This window comes from Cladophialophora psammophila (genome assembly GCF_000585535.1).
Source record: "Cladophialophora psammophila CBS 110553 chromosome Unknown aczJe-supercont1.2, whole genome shotgun sequence".
Classification (NCBI taxonomy): Eukaryota; Fungi; Ascomycota; class Eurotiomycetes; order Chaetothyriales; family Herpotrichiellaceae; genus Cladophialophora; species Cladophialophora psammophila.
The window spans coordinates 953812-973411 of record NW_006912923.1 but is presented as its reverse complement, the minus strand read 5'-3'; the positions used below and the strand labels follow the sequence as shown (position 1 = coordinate 973411).

General features: G+C 53.8%; 7 protein-coding genes across 7 annotated transcripts; 3 read left to right on the top strand and 4 right to left on the bottom strand.

The window, feature by feature from the left end:
- Nucleotides 1–31: 31 nt before the first annotated feature.
- A1O5_01673 (origin recognition complex subunit 1) lies at nucleotides 32–2308 on the top strand (the record flags this gene model as incomplete). Its single annotated transcript, XM_007742289.1, has 1 exon — nucleotides 32–2308. One exon carries the CDS (start codon nucleotides 32–34, stop codon nucleotides 2306–2308), a length of 2277 nt encoding a protein of 758 aa, XP_007740479.1.
- A 142-nt stretch (nucleotides 2309–2450) lies between these two features.
- Nucleotides 2451–3602, bottom strand: A1O5_01672 (alcohol dehydrogenase; the record flags this gene model as incomplete). Its single annotated transcript, XM_007742288.1, has 3 exons — nucleotides 2451–3304; nucleotides 3354–3443; nucleotides 3497–3602. The coding sequence occupies 3 exons, from the start codon at nucleotides 3600–3602 to the stop codon at nucleotides 2451–2453; spliced, it is 1050 nt and encodes a 349-aa protein (XP_007740478.1).
- A 1049-nt stretch (nucleotides 3603–4651) lies between these two features.
- Nucleotides 4652–6525, bottom strand: A1O5_01671 (uncharacterized protein; the record flags this gene model as incomplete). The annotated part of the gene is made up of 5 exons (XM_007742287.1): nucleotides 4652–5208; nucleotides 5271–5684; nucleotides 5763–6005; nucleotides 6079–6241; nucleotides 6313–6525. The coding sequence occupies 5 exons, from the start codon at nucleotides 6523–6525 to the stop codon at nucleotides 4652–4654; spliced, it is 1590 nt and encodes a 529-aa protein (XP_007740477.1).
- A 1013-nt stretch (nucleotides 6526–7538) lies between these two features.
- Nucleotides 7539–9095, top strand: A1O5_01670 (uncharacterized protein; the record flags this gene model as incomplete). Its single annotated transcript, XM_007742286.1, has 1 exon — nucleotides 7539–9095. The coding sequence occupies one exon, from the start codon at nucleotides 7539–7541 to the stop codon at nucleotides 9093–9095; it is 1557 nt and encodes a 518-aa protein (XP_007740476.1).
- A 931-nt stretch (nucleotides 9096–10026) lies between these two features.
- A1O5_01669 (uncharacterized protein) lies at nucleotides 10027–11175 on the top strand (the record flags this gene model as incomplete). Its single annotated transcript, XM_007742285.1, has 1 exon — nucleotides 10027–11175. The coding sequence occupies one exon, from the start codon at nucleotides 10027–10029 to the stop codon at nucleotides 11173–11175; it is 1149 nt and encodes a 382-aa protein (XP_007740475.1).
- Nucleotides 11176–11377: 202 nt separating this feature from the next.
- A1O5_01668 (uncharacterized protein) lies at nucleotides 11378–12908 on the bottom strand (the record flags this gene model as incomplete). The annotated part of the gene is made up of 2 exons (XM_007742284.1): nucleotides 11378–12088; nucleotides 12150–12908. 2 exons carry the CDS (start codon nucleotides 12906–12908, stop codon nucleotides 11378–11380), a joined length of 1470 nt encoding a protein of 489 aa, XP_007740474.1.
- A 1578-nt stretch (nucleotides 12909–14486) lies between these two features.
- A1O5_01667 (uncharacterized protein) lies at nucleotides 14487–16323 on the bottom strand (the record flags this gene model as incomplete). Its single annotated transcript, XM_007742283.1, has 2 exons — nucleotides 14487–15270; nucleotides 15329–16323. The coding sequence occupies 2 exons, from the start codon at nucleotides 16321–16323 to the stop codon at nucleotides 14487–14489; spliced, it is 1779 nt and encodes a 592-aa protein (XP_007740473.1).
- Nucleotides 16324–19600: the final 3277 nt, after the last annotated feature.

Genomic DNA, 19600 nt, shown 5'->3' with positions numbered 1-19600 from the left:
CTTGCAGTCGACAGCTTTGCGCCTCTCGCCAATGCCTAAGCAGAAGAGATACTCAACCACAGGGGGCCTCCGACGCGAAGATTCCGACGATGAACTCGGATATGAAGATCATCCCTGGCAATGGATTTATGAAGATGAAGACCAGAGTGAGCCCCAGGGCGACGAGACAATATCCTCAAGGAAGCGGAAAGCGAATGCTCTTAATCCGAAAAGGACAGCCATAGTTGGAGCGCGGATGGGTGCCTTCTCGGTGCGGATAGGGGACTCGGTGTTGCTGAAGTCTCCCGAGCAAGGCAAGGATTGGGTCGGACTTGCGTGCTCGTTCTCAGAAACCAACGAAGACGGGGATGACGAGATGTGTGTCTGCATCCAATGGTTCTGCACACCGGAAGAGTTGATGTTCGGAAAACGCTCCAAAATTTCGGGCGATGTCTTGCCCAACGAATCCTACATCACCGCAGACTTCAACATGAACCCCTTGACTGCTATCAATGGAAAGGCAACGGTCCTGTCAAAGGAGGCCTTCTTCCAGAAATATCCCGGCGGGGACCCACCGAAGTCCAAGTCGGCTGCTAATCGATATGCTAAGACCATTCTGTGTCGGCGAGGGGTCAAACAGAGAACCGTACGGTTCACCGAGGATTTCGTGTGGGAAGAGATCTACAGAGGTCCCGAAGATCTCTTGGACCTGATTGACTGGATCAAAGAGCAGACGAAGAGTCGGAAGAAGCAAACTCTGAAATCGGAGGACGTTGAATATGTCCATCAAAAAGAGGAAATCGACGATGAGCCCCGAACGCCTCACAAGAGAAGGAAGACGACCGCAACAATTTCGACCCCAAAGTCCTCGGTAAAGGCTTCCAAATACAGCACGCCGACTCACAAGCGGATCATGATCAAGAAGCCTATTGAAATCACCCCCTTAGGAACTCGAGTGCGTTCTCCTTCGCAGTATATGTCGACGCCTTATTCGCACGCACGCGCAACCCTCCATGTTTCTGCCGTTCCGACATCCCTCCCCTGCCGCTCCAAAGAATTTCACACCGTCTATTCTCATCTCTACTCCGCCATTGTGGACGGCTCCGGCGCATGCATCTACATCTCGGGGACACCAGGTACCGGGAAGACCGCCACAGTCCGGGAAGTGGTCGCATCTCTCCACGAGGCAGTCTCGAACGAAGAACTCGACGACTTCAACTTTGTCGAAATCAACGGTATGAAAGTCACAGAACCGCATCAATCGTACTCACTCCTGTGGGAGGCGCTTAAGGGCGACCGAGTCAGTCCGCATCATGCTTTGAGCCTTCTAGAGCAAGAATTCTCGCATCCCTCGCCACGCCGCATTCCCTGCGTCGTGCTCATGGATGAGCTTGATCAGCTTGTGACAAAAAATCAAAGTGTCATGTACAACTTCTTCAACTGGCCGGCCATGCGGCATTCTAGACTGATCGTCCTGGCGGTTGCCAACACCATGGACTTACCAGAGCGGACGCTGTCCAACAAAATTAGCTCGAGACTTGGGCTGACGAGGATAACGTTTCCGGGCTACACACATACACAACTAATGGAGATCATATCCTCGAGGCTAGAAGGGGTCCCCGGCAACATCGTCGACAAAGACGCTGTACAATTCGCGAGCCGGAAAGTCGCAGCCGTGTCCGGCGATGCCAGACGGGCGCTCGACATCTGCCGTCGAGCGGTGGAAATCGCAGAGCAATCTCAGGAAAAGCAGAGCGCGTCGATTGTGGATGCCGGCAACGGCGACGACACCCCAGCAACCACACCTACTCGTAGAGGCAGGCACATTGCGAAGGACAAGGGCAACGGCGCTGGAGAGGAAGAAGAGCCTCCGAAACGACTAGCAAGGGTGACGATCGCGACGATCAAACAAGCCATTAACGAAGCCACGTCCTCTCCAGTTGCGCAGCACCTGCGATCCTTACCGCTCGCCGCAAAACTCCTCCTTGCGGCGATATCTGCACGCAGTCGACGCACGGGCATCGCAGAGTCCACGATGGGGGACATCGTCGTCGAAGCGAAGCGGATAGCTGATGTCGCCGAAAATAATACGATCCATGACTTCCTGCTTGCGGACGACGGCGTATCTGGAAAGAACGCTTCTGTCTCCGTCATGCCCCGGATTCTTGCCTTGGGAGGGGCAGCAATGGCGCTGGTAGAGGCGGGCGTGATCGCTATGGAATTGAGGAGTAGAGGTGAAAGAGCAGGAAAGGTCAGATTGCGAGTAGGAGAGGAAGAAGTCAAAAGCGCCCTGATGGGAGATCCTGACGTCAAGGGACTGGGATTTTAAGACTTGATATCGAATCCATGAGCTGTGGGCATGTGGCGAACATGATATACCATGTCCAATGAACCCCTCTGCAAAGAACACAACCGTTACGCTTTTCAAACGCGTTCTGAAAGCACGTCGCAGCCAATCCTCACACCTGTATTTACATCGTAATCAGCATCTTCAACGCGTCGTGCTCAGCAGCAGCTTTGAACGTGGTGTATGCCTTCATCATCTCCGTGAACGGGAACTCGTGTGTAATCAACTGTCCAGGATTGATGCTTCCCGCCGCGAACAGCTTCAACAACATGGGCGTGGTAACGGTGTCGACCAATCTCGTAGTCAGCGAGATGTTGTGGACCCACAACTTCTCGATCTTCAGCTCACAGCTCTTGCCGTGCACGCCAATGTTTGCAATGGTCCCGCCCGGCGCGACAAGATCTTGCGCCAGTTCCAGTGTCTCGGGGATGCCGACGGCTTCCATCACAGTGTCGCAACCGACGTTGTCCGTAAGACTCATGACAGTTTCCAGAGGCGATGCTTCTGCACTGTTCACAGTGTGATGAGCCCCGAACCACTTTGCGACTTTGAGACGGTTGGGATCCCGGTCGATCATGATGATCAAACTGGGTGAGTAGAGCCTGGCGGTCATCAGTGCTGCAAGGCCCACGGGACCCGCGCCAACGATGGCGACTGTCGAGCCGGGCTGAACTTTGCCATTCTGCACCCCGCATTCAAGTCCCGTAGGGAAAATGTCGGACAACATGACAAGCGCCTTCTCGTCGACTCCTTTGGGAACGTGGTGTAGACCACTGTCGGCGTACGGGATTCGAACGTATTCGGCCTGAGTCCCGTCGATCGTGTTCCCGAGGATCCATCCTGCACTTACGCAGTGGCTGGGCATCCCTCTTCGGCAGTAGTTACAGGTTGCACAGCTGGAAATGCAGTTGATGAGGACGCGATCTCCTTTCTTGAACCGGGAAACTCCAGCGCCTGGCTCCTCAACAACGCCAACACCTGCCTTCGTCAGCCACTGGGAAATTCTCACAGTCTGAGGTCCGCCGACCTTCATGTCCTAAGATGCGACCTGGTGTACATGTCGGCACGTCTCCCTTCAGGATGTGCGTGTCTGTCCCACAGATTGTTGTATAGACCACTGTGAGCAAAGTCAGCCGCCATGTAATTCATGATCAGAAGTTGAGACTTCACCTTTCACTATCGCATCTGAAGCTTCCTGGATCTTGGGGATAGGACGATCCTCCAGGCCGCACTTGCCCGGGCCGTTGTAGACTAGTGCTTTCATCATCGTGGACATGTATCGGAATCTTGGAGCTGTTTTAAGTGTTCTGAGTGTTCCAATGGCACTGCTTCGCACGACGGTGGCAAGCATCCTCAATCGAGCACGGGGCTTTCTATCTCGTCAGGCCTGGAGAGGGGGAAGTGCCAAATATATGAAAGCTTCGGTGAAGAGGAAAGCCTCGTTGTTCAGATTTAATGCCGGGGGGACATTTTGCTTACCAGGCCCTATTGGGTCGCATGTTTCTCACACCACCCGTGTTCTTTACTTAGTGCAGCATCGGATGATTGGCTTTTGATCATGCGGAACCGCTGGGGCTTCGCTCGCTTCCCCTCATTTCCAATTTCCTTGGTGCATAATGAAGTTTGCACCAGCTCAGCTCCAAACTGGGGACTTATTCTTGGTCACAGATAGGCTGAGGGACATCATCTCGACATGCTTGAATTCGAATTTACCATGCTGGGCAGGGAGGTGGATGAGTGCAGAGGAGTGTCAAAGTGTCCCACAGTTTTGGGAGTACACAGGACGCTACGGCGAAGTATTGGAACTCCGAGTGCTGTAACGACGCGTAATTGAAACCACATGACATCATTCTTGGCACAGCCTCGATTTTTAGCTTCCACTTCAATTTGGGATCCTGCATGTCCACATCTTCTTTCAGGCCCATCGAGGCCTTTATAGCGCCATGGTCAATGGTCAGATCTATCATGAGATTTCGACGCACTCTCAGCTTCTGAATCCCCAAAGCATGTGCGGCATCATCAATCTCTCGCGAATCCTCGTTACTTCTCTTATTCTCTCACATCACGCCTCCCCAAGCATCTCCCACACCACTGATGAACACAGGCGATAATCACAGCTTCAATCAAACATGCATATGCGGTGTAGGCTGCTGCGGAGCAAAGACTGTCTTGCCATATTCCGGGTTCATGGTGATGGGCGTCTTGGATCCATCGAGATGGCAGATCACACTGATCGAAGGTATGTACATAGCAGCACAGTCAGCCTTTCCCCCCGAAAAACAACCCTATAGCCCTGTGTATATCCAGCCTCATCGGGTGTAGACGTTACAGTATATATCTGAATGAGGGATGATAGTCCTGGATGTCCTCAAGCGTCTTGTGGAGGTTGGGGTCCGTCGTCCCGGCTTCTGCGTGTTCGAACGCCTCCTTTTCCTTCTTCTGGTTGAGCCACCGCATCCAGAACCAGTTGAAAACAGCCGACAAAAGTGCAAGGAGCTGGAAGGCTAGTGCGATCGAGTGGCCCTTGACGTATTGTGGGGGATCGGTGTAGATATGGGATCCGAGGATGGCAAAGCACTGGCCAACAATCTCGGCCGTGCCCCAGGTGGTGGCGCGTTTGGTGAAGCCACCGGTGTTGATATTCATCCAAGCTCCCATAAGCGTCACACCAGGGAAAGTGCCCATAGTAATCAAACATGTCGCAAATATCTTCACCTTGACATTGTGCACAGCGATCAGGATGACGTATCCAATAATGCTGGTACACAGGAGACCCATCAGGAATACTCCTTTGAGGTTGAGCCGGTCGGAGGCGACGTTGACCACAATCAAGGTGACGAAAGCACAAGCATATGGGATGATTGAAAAAAGCTGCGTTTGGACTGAAGGTATGTCAACACCGCACAGGAAATTTTGGGAAGATTGCACGGTTGGTCAAACTTACCATGGGAGTAACCAAACTCAGCTATGAAGCTGGGCAAGAAGGCACTAATCGAAGCCAACGCGAGGGAGATCCCCGCGCTTATGAACCAGAAGGGAACCGTCTTGGGGTCTTTCAGAGCAATCCACATCTGCTTCCATGTGAAGCCTGCATGCGCGACGTTGTACGTCTGCATTCGGCTGATGGCAAGCTCGATTTCCTTATTGCTGAAGATCCAGTGGTTTTTCTTTAACTGGTCTGGGGATGGCGGCAAAAGAATCCAGCAGGCCAGACCGACGATGATACCAGCGACGCCTTCGATGATGAATAGCCAGTACCACGAGGGTTTGCCGAGGGCGCCATCAAGGTTCTTTTGGATCGCGTAGGCGATGAGACCGCTGAAGCCTCCAGCAATGGTGGCGGCGGAATAGAAGATGCCTACATCTCAACTTTAGATGGCATGCCCCGACCGAACGAACGAAGATTGTGAAGGGAACAAAAACGAAGAAAACACACCAGTTCGTGTTGCCATTTCATTCCGTTTGTACCACATGCTGATATACAGCGTCAAAGCTTGAAGAAAAGCCGAAGCAAACCCGAAGATGATGCGCAGGGCCAGGACTGTGCCGGCGTTTTTTGCAGCGGCCATGCAGCACGAAAGCGTGGCGAAGAGAATGACACAGCCGCCGATCTGTCTGTGCGGTTTGAGGAAGCGGACAGACAAGCTCGCGGGCAGGATGGAGAGGATGTATCCGACATCTAGTTTACAATGGTCAGCAATTCGCCCGTCAAACTATCATACAGAGAGGAAGGGTGAGACAGAGAGGCAGACAGTAGAGGGAGATGGCGTTATAGAACTGTCCATTGCTGATGTGCAAGTCCTCCTGGAAGCCCATGACGCGGGCATTGCCAATGTTCCCTCGATCCTGTTCTTCGTCGTCAATTAAAAAGGTCTTCGCCATGGTACTGGGGAGCAGTAGTGTGCCATTATGTGCCTTTATGGCAGGGCAGGGCAGGGCAGGGCATGGTATGTATGTACCCAACAGGCACGTATGGTACGACTCACCCACTGATTCACTAGGAACACCAACGAGGTCATGCCGACGATCAACAGATCAGCTTTGAGGAGGAGCCTGCGCTCTTCTGGAGACTTCTTGGGCACCGTCTTCGGGTCCTCGTACACGAAGCCATAGACCTCCTTGGGATCGTCGGCCACGCATTGCTCGACGCGGATCTCCTCCTTGCCTTCCAGCTTCTCCATCTCCACCGACAAAGCCATTGTTTTGTTGCTCGAGTCAAGGCAGTTCCCTATGCGGTGTCACCTTGCTTTCATATACACACCCCCACACAGCACGACGGCACGGCAACCACGAGGCAGCGACTCGGCCGAGGGATTGATTCGTCCAAAAAGGTGAAGGATTGAATGGCGTTGTCGTTGTTGCTGCTGCCGTTCCTGTTGGTATCTCTTTTTCAAACATTGAGATACTTGCAGGTGGAACAGGGGCCTTTTTATGCTCCCATTTTCCCATTTTTCCTTCGCCAATCCCCCAGATTCCCCGGAAATTCAAGTTGGCGGAACAAGCGCCTCGTATTCTGGCGGAATGCAAGCAGCGCGTGGAGAGCAGCGGCACGTGGCTGGACGGTCTGGCTGGCCAGCAGAGCTTTTTCGTCTTGCCTAGCCTTGGAATTGGCTGCTGCCGTTGCCATGGATCGGCCCATGCTTGCTCACTTGCCCATGCTAATCGTGATGCAGGCGTCTCACACATTTCCCGTTCCGGCTTCGGAATCCACCTTGACTAGACCCAAAATGGCATTTTCCACGACACCCGCATGATATGGGGAACTTAATGTTAGCGCCAGGTCACCAGCATGTCGTTTTGACCAGACTCTCAAAGCTTCATAGTCGTGCAAACAATTATTCAGAAACGGAGCAGGCGGAACGCCCTGTCTCAGAGTCGGAATCTCCGACATTGTCTATTTAGACCCTCCCAACTGGCAAGCCGGCACAGGCGTCAGGGTCTCCGCGAACGGAGGGACGGCACAACACGGAGCAGAGGGCGCTCCGACTGGCAGGTCAGACTGCGAAATTTGTGGATGCAATGACCTGCAAGTCGCTCGATAGCAGGGTCTATATATTTGTGCAGGATGGCGCGACGTGAGGGAGCGACTGCTTCGACCTCAAGGAGTGTGATATCTGGCAACGATCACTCGACACGCACGCCGAATCGCCGCGCTGTTTCTACCTAGGCAGTTTCAACGGCGAGGAAGTCAATTCCGCGATCAGCCATCAAGATGCCGAACGCCCTGTCAATGAGACCTCCTCGATGTTTCCGAGATAAGGAAGCCGAGCTGGCCATGCGCATCATGAAGCCATTCACAGTCGCGGTCGTCGGTGATCTGATCCAGATGATGCCCTTTGCGAACCGCGATGATCCAGACATTCAGGCACTCGTCGAAGTGATGCGGAAGGCGGATATCACGCTGGCCAACAACGAAAACACAATCGTCGACCGACTGACGTTCCGCGGGCCCATCTCTCACATGGAAGCCCCTGCCGAGATTGCGGATGACTGGGCTTCGATGGGCATCGCCATGGTGTCTAAGGCAAACAACCACACCTTCGACAACGGGGAGGCCGGCTTGATCCAGAACTTTGAGCAGCTTCGTCGCGTGGGCATCGACTATGTGGGCACCGACTACAATCTCACCGAGGCTAGATTGGCTCGATTTCGTGCCCTCCCGAAAGGGACAGTTGGTTTCGTCGGCGCCTACGCCGAGGTCGAGGACTATTCTCAAATATACGGCTTGCCGCGCGGAGACCCGATCTTCGTCAATAAAGAGCAGCTTGAACAATTGCATGCGATGGAGGAGTCTCTCTACGAAAGGGGAAAAGAGGTTCCCAATCCCATTGACAAGGATTCAGCTCGTCCAGAGGGCAGCCTACTGCTCTTCGGCCGAGTTTTCCAACTCGCAGATGTCGACGCGGCCATGGACGAGGTCGCTTCCATCAAAAAGCGGCTGGAGCACCATTTGAACTCCAAAGGGCCCATTACCTCGAAAAACAACTCGTTGAGGCTAAAGGTCTATCAAGGTGTCACAGAGGCCCAAATGGCTCAGCTTCGCAAGATAGCAGGCGACGAGGGCAGTGGCCCAACCCTGGACGCCTTTGACGTGCACTTCAAGGTAACCCCAGGCCCCGGAGAGTACTCGTACGACATGAACGAGGTTGACGAGCGGGAGATCCTGCGCGAAGTCCGATCGGGAAAGCAATTCTCGGACTTCGAGGCCTTCACGATCCACTGGCACCAGAACCGGTACTCGTTCCAGAGATACTCGTTCGACCACTACCCGGCCGACTACCAGATCAAGCTCGCGCACGAGGTCATCGACAACGGCGCCGACCTGTTCTTCGCCCACGGCGTCCACACACTGAGGGGCGTCGAGATATACAAAGGAAAACCCATCTTCTATGGGATCAACAATTTCGTGTTTCAGAACCAGAGATTCCGCTCCTGGCGCGACGACGCCGAGCGACAACCGGTGACCTTGACGGGCCCCGTCATCGGTGACGGAGAGACGAACGAGTCCCGTTGGGCGTGGCTGCAGAGGCCCGAAAACTTGGAGGCCATCCTGGCCGCCAACAGCTACGAGAGCGGGAAACTGGTTCAGGTGCTCCTCTACCCTGCTGATCTTGGGTTGAATCGGCCAGGGTCAGAGGTGGGCACGCCACGCCGACCATCGCCAGAACTGGCCCAGAGCATTCTCGAGCAGATGGTGGAATATTCAAGGCCCTTTGGGACCAAGATTTCGATTGAGGACGGGGTGGGAGTCATCCGGATACCGTCATAGTAGCTCTTGTCAGTCCCTCGCGGAGACTCTATATTCCCAACGGGAGGCCTTACACAGGATGGCCATGTCAAATCGTAACCCGTTGCTAGATCTGGCTAGTTGAATAAATGTCGATGTCAAGATTCTCTCGCTTAATATCACATGCAGTCTGCTTCGGAACTTCATTTCTCTTGTTAATTCATCCACTTCCCTTGCGTTGCAGCTTTTTGGTCCGATCCTTTTGGTCCAGCATGGGCTCCTTGCTAGTCTTAAGCGGCCGAACAGCAGCTATCTATGTTGAAAGCGTACCCATCCGGCCTGGAACGAGTTTGTCGCCTCCACATTGGGAATGCCATACCGTATACTGGGTACACAGAACATCCCTCCAAAAGGTTTCGCGTCCCTTTCGAAACTTTTGCCCCAGAAGGAAACTCAAAGCACCACCGCTATCAACCTCGGCACGGCGGAATTGACAAGCGGGAGAGAAACGCGCCTCAAGCGACCATGATATGCAGCAGTCGTGAGAGTTACCCTTTTTGGCGAACTGGGGTGGTTCCTGTTGCTGGATTGCATCTCAAGTGGGCTCGGCATCAAGTTGCCGTTATCATTGCTCCAGTCGCCGCAGATATTGCTCTCGGGTTATGGGGGGGACTCTCGAGGTTATGGCAATGCTCTCTCACCCTGGCAGGTGTCGTGGCAAGCATTGCAAGTACCCCAGCGTTGCGGTGGGCTCTGTAGCGGAAAAGAGTCGAGGCGCCACGAGGACGAACTGGTCGCTGGGGGTCGCTCCAAGCGGTTTATCCGTGATTACCACGTCCGACCAGAAAGAAAGGGTTGTGTTGGTCATAAAAGCAGAAGCAGGAAGGTATGCGAGCCAGGTGTGAGGACTTATTGCATGCACTTGACCCTTTTCCATTTTGAGGACAAAAACACTCTCCCAACCTTGTTCATCATGCGGCCGACGCCGCAACAGATGAAATGGACAATCCCGCCCGTCTTTTATGTCGGGGGAGAGTATATACGGGACAACGAAGGGACGCACATGAGCGGACAGATGTGCGTGCGGCATTATGGTGGTGGCGATGGTCTTGAAGCAGAACAAGCCGACGCCTCTCGTCGCCGCCCGGCGGTCATCTTCATCCACGGCGCCGCGCAGACGGGGACGCACTTCGAAGTCACGCCGGATGGGAGGCCGGGGTTGGCGCTGCTGCAGGCGCAGGACGGATGGAACTGCTACGTCGTCGACCTCGTCGGCGTAGGCCGGTCACAGTACCACAGCGTCGACATGGGCCCGCTGAAACACTACACCGTCGAAGAGCTACAATCTGCCTTTACCGCGCCGGGGCCCGGCGCCTGGCCCTCGTCCAAGCTACACACGCAGTGGCCGGGCACAGGGAAGAGGGGCGATGCGCTCTTCGACGCCTTCTACGCCAGCCAGGTCGGGCACAATGCAAACTACAAAGTGATGGAACCCCTTGTGCGCCAGGCCGCGCGCGCTCTCCTCGCCAAAACCGGCCCGGCGTACCTTGTCACACACTCCCAGTCGGGCCCGCTGGGCTGGCACATTGCAGACGAGTGCCCGGAGCTGATCAGGGGGATTGTCGCGCTGGAGCCGCACGGCCCGCCGTTCGAATGTCCGGACATCGCGCCATTCAACGGACGGCCTCAGCTGGTCGGCACGTTACTGCATCCGTTCGGCATCACGTCAACGCCACTGCACTTCTCGCCCGCGTTGCCCGAGGACCCCACGCAGCTCAGCTACGAGAAACCGTCCTCCTCGAACTCCCCCAAGACCGACGACGTTGACCGGGCGAGGGTGCGCGGATGTCGCCAGAAAGACCCGCCCAGACAGCTGCCCAACCTCGCCGCTATCCCGGTCCTCCTCGTCACCGCCGAGGCCTCATACCATACAAGCTACGACCACCTCATGGCCGACTTCCTCCGAGACGCCGGCGTCCCCGTCGAGCACGTCTACCTCGCCGAAAGGGGCATCAGGGGGAATGGCCACTTGATGGCCATCGAGGCCAACAATGAGGAGATTCAAAAATTCATCGGTGGCTGGCTCGTCCAAGCCGAAGAGGATCTCCGGGCAAGAACTTGAGAAGAAAGAGGGGAAAGAAACATGATTTGTTCGGTAGCCGGTTCCCATAGACACATGGACATGAGCATGATATATATATGTACATGGCTTGAGGTAGTCCGGCGGTATTCGTACTGCCCGTCTCGTAGATGTCCCAACGAAAGACATGGACATTCCACGGGATGAGATCCAGATAACACTGGTCTTGCGGATCCAAAAAGTCTCATCCTCCCACAATTTCACTCTCCATCCCCCACAAAGCCATCATTCTGTGTGCCTCCGCCCTGTGCGTTTCGTCTGTACCCAGCCACGACACGATCTTCAGAGAGAACCCCGTCCGCAGTGCATCGCCACAGTAAGGATGGCGCCAGTTCTGATACGACGCGGCCACCAGCACCGAAGATGAGTGGTAATCGATCACGGATCGGTAACGCTGAATGGGCGACAGGCCCTGATAGGACGATGGTTTGCACTCTTCGAGAGACATCAGCACAGAATAGAGTACGACCATCATGGAGTTGTACAGCGAGACCGTCTTGGCAGTTAGGGTGTCGGGAAACACGCACTGCCAAGTAGGTGGAATCGTGAGTGAATCGACGACGGCGGTATCGTCTGTCAGGTCTGCATGAAGCTGCGCAACACCGAAGCCGGTGTCGTGCGCGAAATGCCACCACAACGTCTGCAGGCGCTGTAGGATAACAAGCGTCTCCCTTTCCAGCGTTTGCCGGTCCGAGTCGTCGAGGTCTGCTATCCTGTGGATGGAATCCCGAAAGTCGCCACCAGGTGCCAAGGTGAGCTTCAGGTGGTAAGGAACGGAGAGGAGGATATCAATCAGATACTCGTAGGCGATCTTGGTACTATCTTTGAATGGTTCTTCACACCATTCTTGTGAAGCGAAGCTGCAGGGGTCGTTTTTGAGGAGGGCTTTAAAAGCCTGTGAGGACCGTTAGAAGTAGCTCGGCTGGATAAGTCTTTCTTCTGGTGAGCATACGTACCGCATACGTGCGAAGTGATCTAAACATGGCATGATCCTGACCGACACGGTAATGATCCGGCCCTCGAGTTTCGACTATGCTAACGGCCGCCGCAATATGGTGAGCCCAGGCGTCAAGAGACGTCCGTCTCATCGTCTCAAAATAGAGAAACATCATTGGCACAGATATGTCCGCGCTGCTTGAAGTTGGCTCGTGTGTTAATAGTTTTGTACCAGTGCCGGTGCAGCCTTGTATAAATCCACGGTGGCTCTCGAGACCGGCAAGATACCAACGCACAGCCTCAAGCTCGGCGGTCTTGTTGTCCTGGACAACCGCAAAGTATATCAAGCTGGCGGCTCGAATGGAGAATCTGACAGAGGGTGTCTGGGTGTTTGATAGCAAGCTTGGAAGGGCAAATACCCATGATCTCGGTCGGTTCGGATTCACTCCCAGCCTCGAACTCGTGCTTTGTTCGACAAATCTTTCCACGAAACATTGTTCGAAGAAGTTGCTGTTGTCCGGTACGTCCATAATGACCAGTGAAAGGCTTTGATCTTGTGAAGGATTTTCCTGTGCAGCAATATCCATACCCCAAGCTTGAGGCGACGTGCTCGAGGCCATTGAGAGATCATCCTCGGTGAAAGGACTCGCGTCGCTGGCCTCTGTTAGTATAACAGTATTCCTATCGTCCGTGGAAGCAAGGAGCCCCATCGATTTCTCACTCAGGCCGCTAGATTTTGCTCGCCGTTTCTTGTGTGGACGACTGGCTTTGGCAGACATGTCGAGTATGATGGGCCCTTGGATGGGGCCCGAACAAGGGAGTCCAAAGCGGGCACATTGTCTGCAATACTCTGGTCTTCCGTCGCACTGAAGATGCAATATCTGTCAATGATGTCCTGGTAAGAAGGGGGGGGGATGTCCCTGGCTGACCTTCACGTGGCGTTGTATACACTGTGTACAACCTCTACTCCTCGGTGTCCGTGAGAATGTCGGCATGGTGGCTGTTCAGCTACTCTCTAGCCGCTGCGTGGACCAAATAAACCTATGCCTGCAACCGGGTATTGATGAGAACAACTAGACCGAAGAGATGCGTCTGACCCCGTAGACTCAACAGCGGCTGCTGGTTCTTGAGGAATTTTTGCATAGAGAAGCATTGTAGAGAGGCCAACCACCAATTTGGGGGATGGGACTGAACTGCACAGCAAGGAGTACGCAGTAGCAGTGCCTCACCAGCCTAAGCAGTCAACTAATCGCTGATGCCCTGAACGCTGCTGCGGGTGGTCGGGGCCGGGGTACAGCGGGTTCAGTGTGGGACGACCAGGGATCCTTGCTGGCTACTCAGTGCCCAGACGCATCGTACAATGGATCGCTACATACTCCATAGCTTGTCAGCAAACAGCCTACAGTAGCATAGGCTGCATTGGGCACCTATGGGGTTGCGAGTAATTCTTCCACTAACTAGACCTCGGTCCGTTAGTTGGTTCAGGTGATGCTTGCGGCCGCCAAATACGAAGTCGGGGGCAGAGGCCCGTGAGAAATGCGTCGTCAATGTCGCTCCTGTCTTGATTGGCACCCGTGTTTCATCAAAGAGAATCACCAATAGCTCCCTCCTGTTCGGCAGAACCAAAGAGTCTCGGGAAGCTCAGTCTCTAGTCAGCCTAATGGTCAGCTATCCCAGCATGAGACGTCGATGATAGGCTCACAGATAAGAGGTTCGGGATTGGCGTTTGCAGCAGTGCATTTACCAATACTGCGCCCAGTAAGTTACCACCACCTGTCGATCATCACTTGCTAGCAAATCCCACCTCAAATTCGACGACAGATTGAATTCTGAAGGCCACTTTTGAATCCCCAGTCTTGACTGCCGACTATCCTCTGAACCGCTCGCCTCATATTGGCTCTGTGTCGATCTCCTCCAGCAGTCAATGTGTTGAAAGTCCAACCGCAGACGATCATGGCCGGCGAGAAACTGGCCACTCCTGCAGAGGAGCAGCGCATAACCCCCCGGCACTGAGGAGGCTCTCTTCAACATGCTCGGCACTATTTGGATCTCGCCATCGAAGACTGGTTGCGTATGCTTTGTGGCAACGGTGGCAGGAAGCGTATACAACGATTCGTCGTCGCTGTGCTTTACTGCCGCTGGGGAAAGCCCAGCAAACCAATCCCAGGCAGGTACCGCCAAGTCCCTACCTTCCACAGAAACAAAACTCCATTGCAGGGTCCTCTTCACAGCTGGGATGTGATCCTGTGGAGGATGGCGTGGACCAGTGATGCTGGTGACGAGTTCAACGGTGCCCAAGGTGGCAGAAACTTCAGAACCAGCCGGTGATACTCTCGATCAGCAAACCATGGTCGAAATCAAGAATGAGGCTGTGTGTCTGGTCCACTATGAGAAATCAATGTCTGGTGATTCCCTGGTGGCGGACTTGGAAAAGAAGCTATCCGGATTGCTTCTTCGTGCACAGTCTGCCCTAGCTCGTCGCAGAAATGATCCCACCAGATAAAGTTGACGAGCTGCATCTTGAGATCTTCCCACGCCCAGAAGCGCATGTAGAGGAGCACTTTCAGCATGTCAATAAATGAGCTCTTGAGTGGCAGATTGATTGCTGCTATTGCGCCTATGGTCGTGGCCCATATTTTGAACCCTTCAAACCCTTGGCGCCACGCTTCGAATGCCTCACACGCGTAGAGAGCAGCGTAGAGCTCGGTGACAAGTCGCAATCGAACACCAGTGATCGTGGGGATAGGGAAGATGACCATGTCACTGAAACAAAGCAGAGCTGCTCGCGTGGTCTCTTGAATGGCCTGTTCCAGGGTTACCGGGTTGACCAAACGTTGGATGCGGCAAAGCGCGTGCTGAATAGCATTGCGGGCATTAACTAAATCATGCATTGCAGGTCCTGGCACCGCCTTGCGTACTAGTCGGTCTAGAGCAATAACAAGCTCACAGATCATGCTGAGCGTTGGATAGATGGCCCCAAGGACATTCCTGTCGAAGCCGGAACCGAGATCTTTAAGAAGCATCACAGAGATAGGGTCGATTATCAGCCCACCAATCTCAAAAGTAAGCAATGGTTGCCGTGGATGTCTCCAATCGTATTTCGGCTGCTGGCCTGTCAATGTCGAGACCGTGAGATCGAAACTTGCATACAACTCATCAATAACGTTTCCAAAACAGCAACTTAAGAGGACAAGCTTACAATTCTGCCAACGTCGCAAGAGAGGGTGTTTCCACGCCAGTCAGTCCACCCTTAAGATCAATGATGCCAAAAAAGGCCTTGATATACCCAGGGTCCAGTGATTGAGTGCTGTAGAAATGAAGATTCTGTGCTCTTGCCAATGGGGATTTTGAGACCGAGCTGGCTGGTGGAACCCTTGAGTGGGCGACAGAACCTCTAGCCACGGCGACCATGGCCATGACGAGATCATCAGACGGTACTCCGCCCTGTAATTGATCAAGTTCCTCATTGATCAGCTGGATGGCCTTTGCCCGATTCGTCTTGACCAAGGCAGAACAGGCAAGCGCAACTTTGCGGTCTTGGGTACTTCTCTGGAGAAACATTGCAGCAGAAGCCACAAGTCCATGGAAAGCATGAGGATACAATGCAGCTCCTCTGCGTAGTATGAGTGAATATGACCGATCGCCGGGGGCACTATTGACGTTCGCGGGCCAATACACGTCAAAGGCGTAGTCGAGAGTATGCCGTAAAGCGCGTGGCAGGCTTTCCGCACCAAACTGGTTAAATGGATCAATCGTGACGGGGTCAAGCCAGCGGTCCAGGCTTGCGCCAGTGTACGCAGGAGACGGAGTCTTTTGAGCAACAGTGAAGTCGCGGTTGACAGGGTTGGCGGGCCGTGTAGGCAAATGGTGGATTTGTCGCACTGGTTGCTTTGTTGAACTCTCGATTTGGCCACTCCCAGCATCCTCATCCCCAACTTCCTGAACGAAACTGAACTCCGACTTGGGAGACAGGTACAGGGTTTCGCTTTCAGACACCAACCCTCGTTTCCCTGTCAATGTCGTCTCTTGCTCCCGCTGTTGCCGTTCACGTCGGCGCTGGTGAGCGACTCTGGCCGCGTGTGCTCGTCTTGCCGCAGTCTCGCTATGCTTAGTCTTGACCGACTGTAGGGCTCCATCGTCAACAAACCTGAAGTCGGGCGCAGGGTCAGCGGCGTTGGGTCGATCGAAAGGCATGACGAGACAATCGCCGGTCGTTCCATCACCAAAGGAACTTCAAGTTTTGTCAGATAGCGCATGCAAGCATAAGAGAGCAGAGCGTTTCACTGCTACCCAAAAATCAAATATGAGTGTCAGAGTCTAGCAACACGTTCGAGTCTGGTGGCGGATGGAATTGTTAGCCATAGGAATTAGGCTCATGATCAACGAAGCGCAAAAGATCGAGGCTTTGACTTGGAGACATCCGCTCATGGAATCTTGTACCTCCACGGGGCGGAAGATAATGACTAAGCTCTCCTCTCACCTGTGAGCGAAGCCCGGGGATTGCGCGTAGCATGTATGTCGATTCGTCAAGTGGACGGCTCGAAAAGCTCCGGTGCAGGTAGACTCGCATGTCCTGGTGCCCGATCGAAGCCGCCATGCTTCTGCATTGCGGGGACCATGCCACTGCCTTTATTTACTCCCACGTAAATGGCGCCAGGGGATTCAAGCTCATATTGTTTTGCCACTTGTATTGCGATGCTGAAACCTCCCAGCCAACCGCCGAAAGGCTAGTAGTAACTAGATCACCTCGTACAGGCGCGACGCGTGCACCAGAACAGGAAACACTCTGCCCATCTGTCGGAGCCGAGGCCTCGGAAATGCCAAAAGGACGATATTCCAGTCCTTGCCAGATCCAGAACGCCGTGTTTGGTGCGGACAAAGGACCGTCATACTCGTGTAAATGGAGAGAGCTTAGTGGCTTCGAAGGTTAGCAGGGAATCTCTCACCTCGAGGTGCAGCCCATGAACGGGGTCCGTTCTGCGCTTCGATGTTCCTGTACGAGTATACATAGGTAGAACCTTTCGGTACGGAGGCTTCAAGGTACTTCGCGCACAATGCCATCCAAACCTGGGCTTCAACCTGTCACTCTGGACAGTTACAAGGGGGTGGATCGGTAGATCTGACTCGGAACTCCACTTCCCTGAAAACCGTCTCTGCCATTGACTGGCTGGCGGGGGCTGTTCTGTCCTGCGGAGATGCAGAGCTGACTTTTTGTAGCCCCGAGGCGAGGTGTCTTGGGCTGCTTGGTGTGCAGACGCCAGACGACGAAGCGAAGCGGCAGATCAAATACACATGAGAAAGCCAAGAACGGTAAATGAAGCAGCCAATCATAACCTACCCATTCCATGCCTTCGTCAGCGTCAATCTCTGATATTTCATGGGCTCCGGTCTGCTTCGATATATCACTGCCATTCACAGACTCTTAAACCCTTCCACCACCACCACAATCACCATCGCTCATTCTATCGTCGGCTCACGCATGGTGACAGCTTTTGCATGATGTCCCCGAGATGGCATTGAGAAGTATGAGCTGCGCGACTCGACGGCAGTTCCGGTCGTCGAAGATCTCCCATCACACCCCCTTTCCTTCTGATGCAACGTTGCTCTGTCAACAGCTACAGCAAATAATGTTGTCGGATGCCGGCCAGGCCACGGAGTCAATGGCTGCGGAGCCAGGTACTGTTTTGAAAACTTCTCCCTTGATGTCGACCACATAATGCAGGACTATTCAATTGCCGCAGACCAGAGACACATGTTTCGACTTTCGGCCGTAGCAAACTGCATATACAAAGCACTCGGTTCGATGCTTCCTGACGAAGCGCGCGCATCCCACCTAAGTCATGCTCGAACGCTAACCCTCTGTTACATTCATGGACAACGATCGATCGATCTTTTGGCGCCTTGTGTGCCCTACGTTACAGGAGGCGACCTAATCGCGCCCGCTGCCACTTCCTGTGTCGTTCCGTCTATGCGGGAACAAAAGCCAGCTGGATTTTTTTACCGATATCGTTTTTCCAATGCCAGTAAAAAATTATGACCAGTGTCTCTAGTCACTGGGCGTTGAATGTCGCGCGAAATAACTCGGGCGGCAGCTGTTTGCCTCGCCCGGATCGCTCGCCATAGAATATCATCCCTGAACCCAACACAACATCATTTCTCGTGTTCATAAATTGTTCATTGCGTCTTTTCATGCTTTGGCTATAGCCAGAGTCTCACAAAAGCTTCCGACATCTAAAGATGCTTTGTCTCTATTGGCGAACTCCCCACTTGGACTGGATTCGGCCTCGAGAACGGAATTGGAGCTTGAATGTTTGTGACATTGGCTTACAATGGGGCGACGATCGCTCACGACTACGTCTCCGACTCCGATGAAAAGGACCAACGCTCTTGCTGATTAAACTACGGATGATGGAGGGCATGCAACCTGTCGTCCAGGACTGCCGTCTCGCTGGAGGGAGCTCAGCGTCTCGTACCATAGACCCTCGAGGCCCTTCGAGACTGGTCACATCGATATTTTGGGTACGGACTCGTGATTTATGGAGGCTATGCCAATGGATCTGCTCTCTAAGTTCCTCACCAGTCAAAGCTGCCGGAATTGAGACTGTCGTCAAGACTCTCGACGTGGAGCTGAGAGAGATTATTAGGACGTTCAATGTCAACGTTGAGAGACTCATCTCGCGCAGGTCACGGTTCCTCACGCGCCGCTTTGAGACTGAGCCATCAACCGTGCGTCGACTGCTTCTAACTAAGCTTTGGCACCCATCACAGGAAAATGCTGCCTCGCTCGGACTCCTGGATCGGCAGCGGGGCCACGTGCGCTCTCGGGAAGACGGCCATTGACACGGTAACCGCTCTGGCTGCCTATGATGTTTAGAGCCCTGTTGCTGCAGTATCGCCCTCATGGAGAAGTAACCACTAACGCTTTGCCTAGCTGCGCTACCATAGCTTCTGACATTGGCTATATACATCGTTTCTCTTTCGGGAATGATCTAAAGCTGAGGAGATTCGAGTACCATGGCTTGAGCCATAAAAGAGGCTACTGGTCTGTACATTGAATGCTGAACGGTAGCCCACCTATGGAGCACCAAGCTGTTCTTATTTCGCAGAGGCGCAGCAGAGAAGCAGAAGAGCAGATCAGTTACGACAGATACGGCGGAGCGGAGCGGCCTTGGCGATGTCTTGGCACTGGCCAGCGCTGCTTTGCGTTGTTTTTCTCGAGCTCATTCCTGTCCGTCTCTAGTCGGTGTCTAGCTTGCCTCCACAACTGAATGACCGTGTCTAGTCTGCCTGGTTACAAAGCACAATATTCTCATTTTGGCCTCGATCTGCCCTGTTGCAACGGGTTCGCCCCTCTGATTGAGATCCTGCACTCTTATGTGGACCTCAATGGAGCGAATCAGCCCCGCGCTGCATATGTCAGCAAAAGGACTTTGGTTGTGATAGGCCGTCGCGAGACTACAGGTATGCGGAG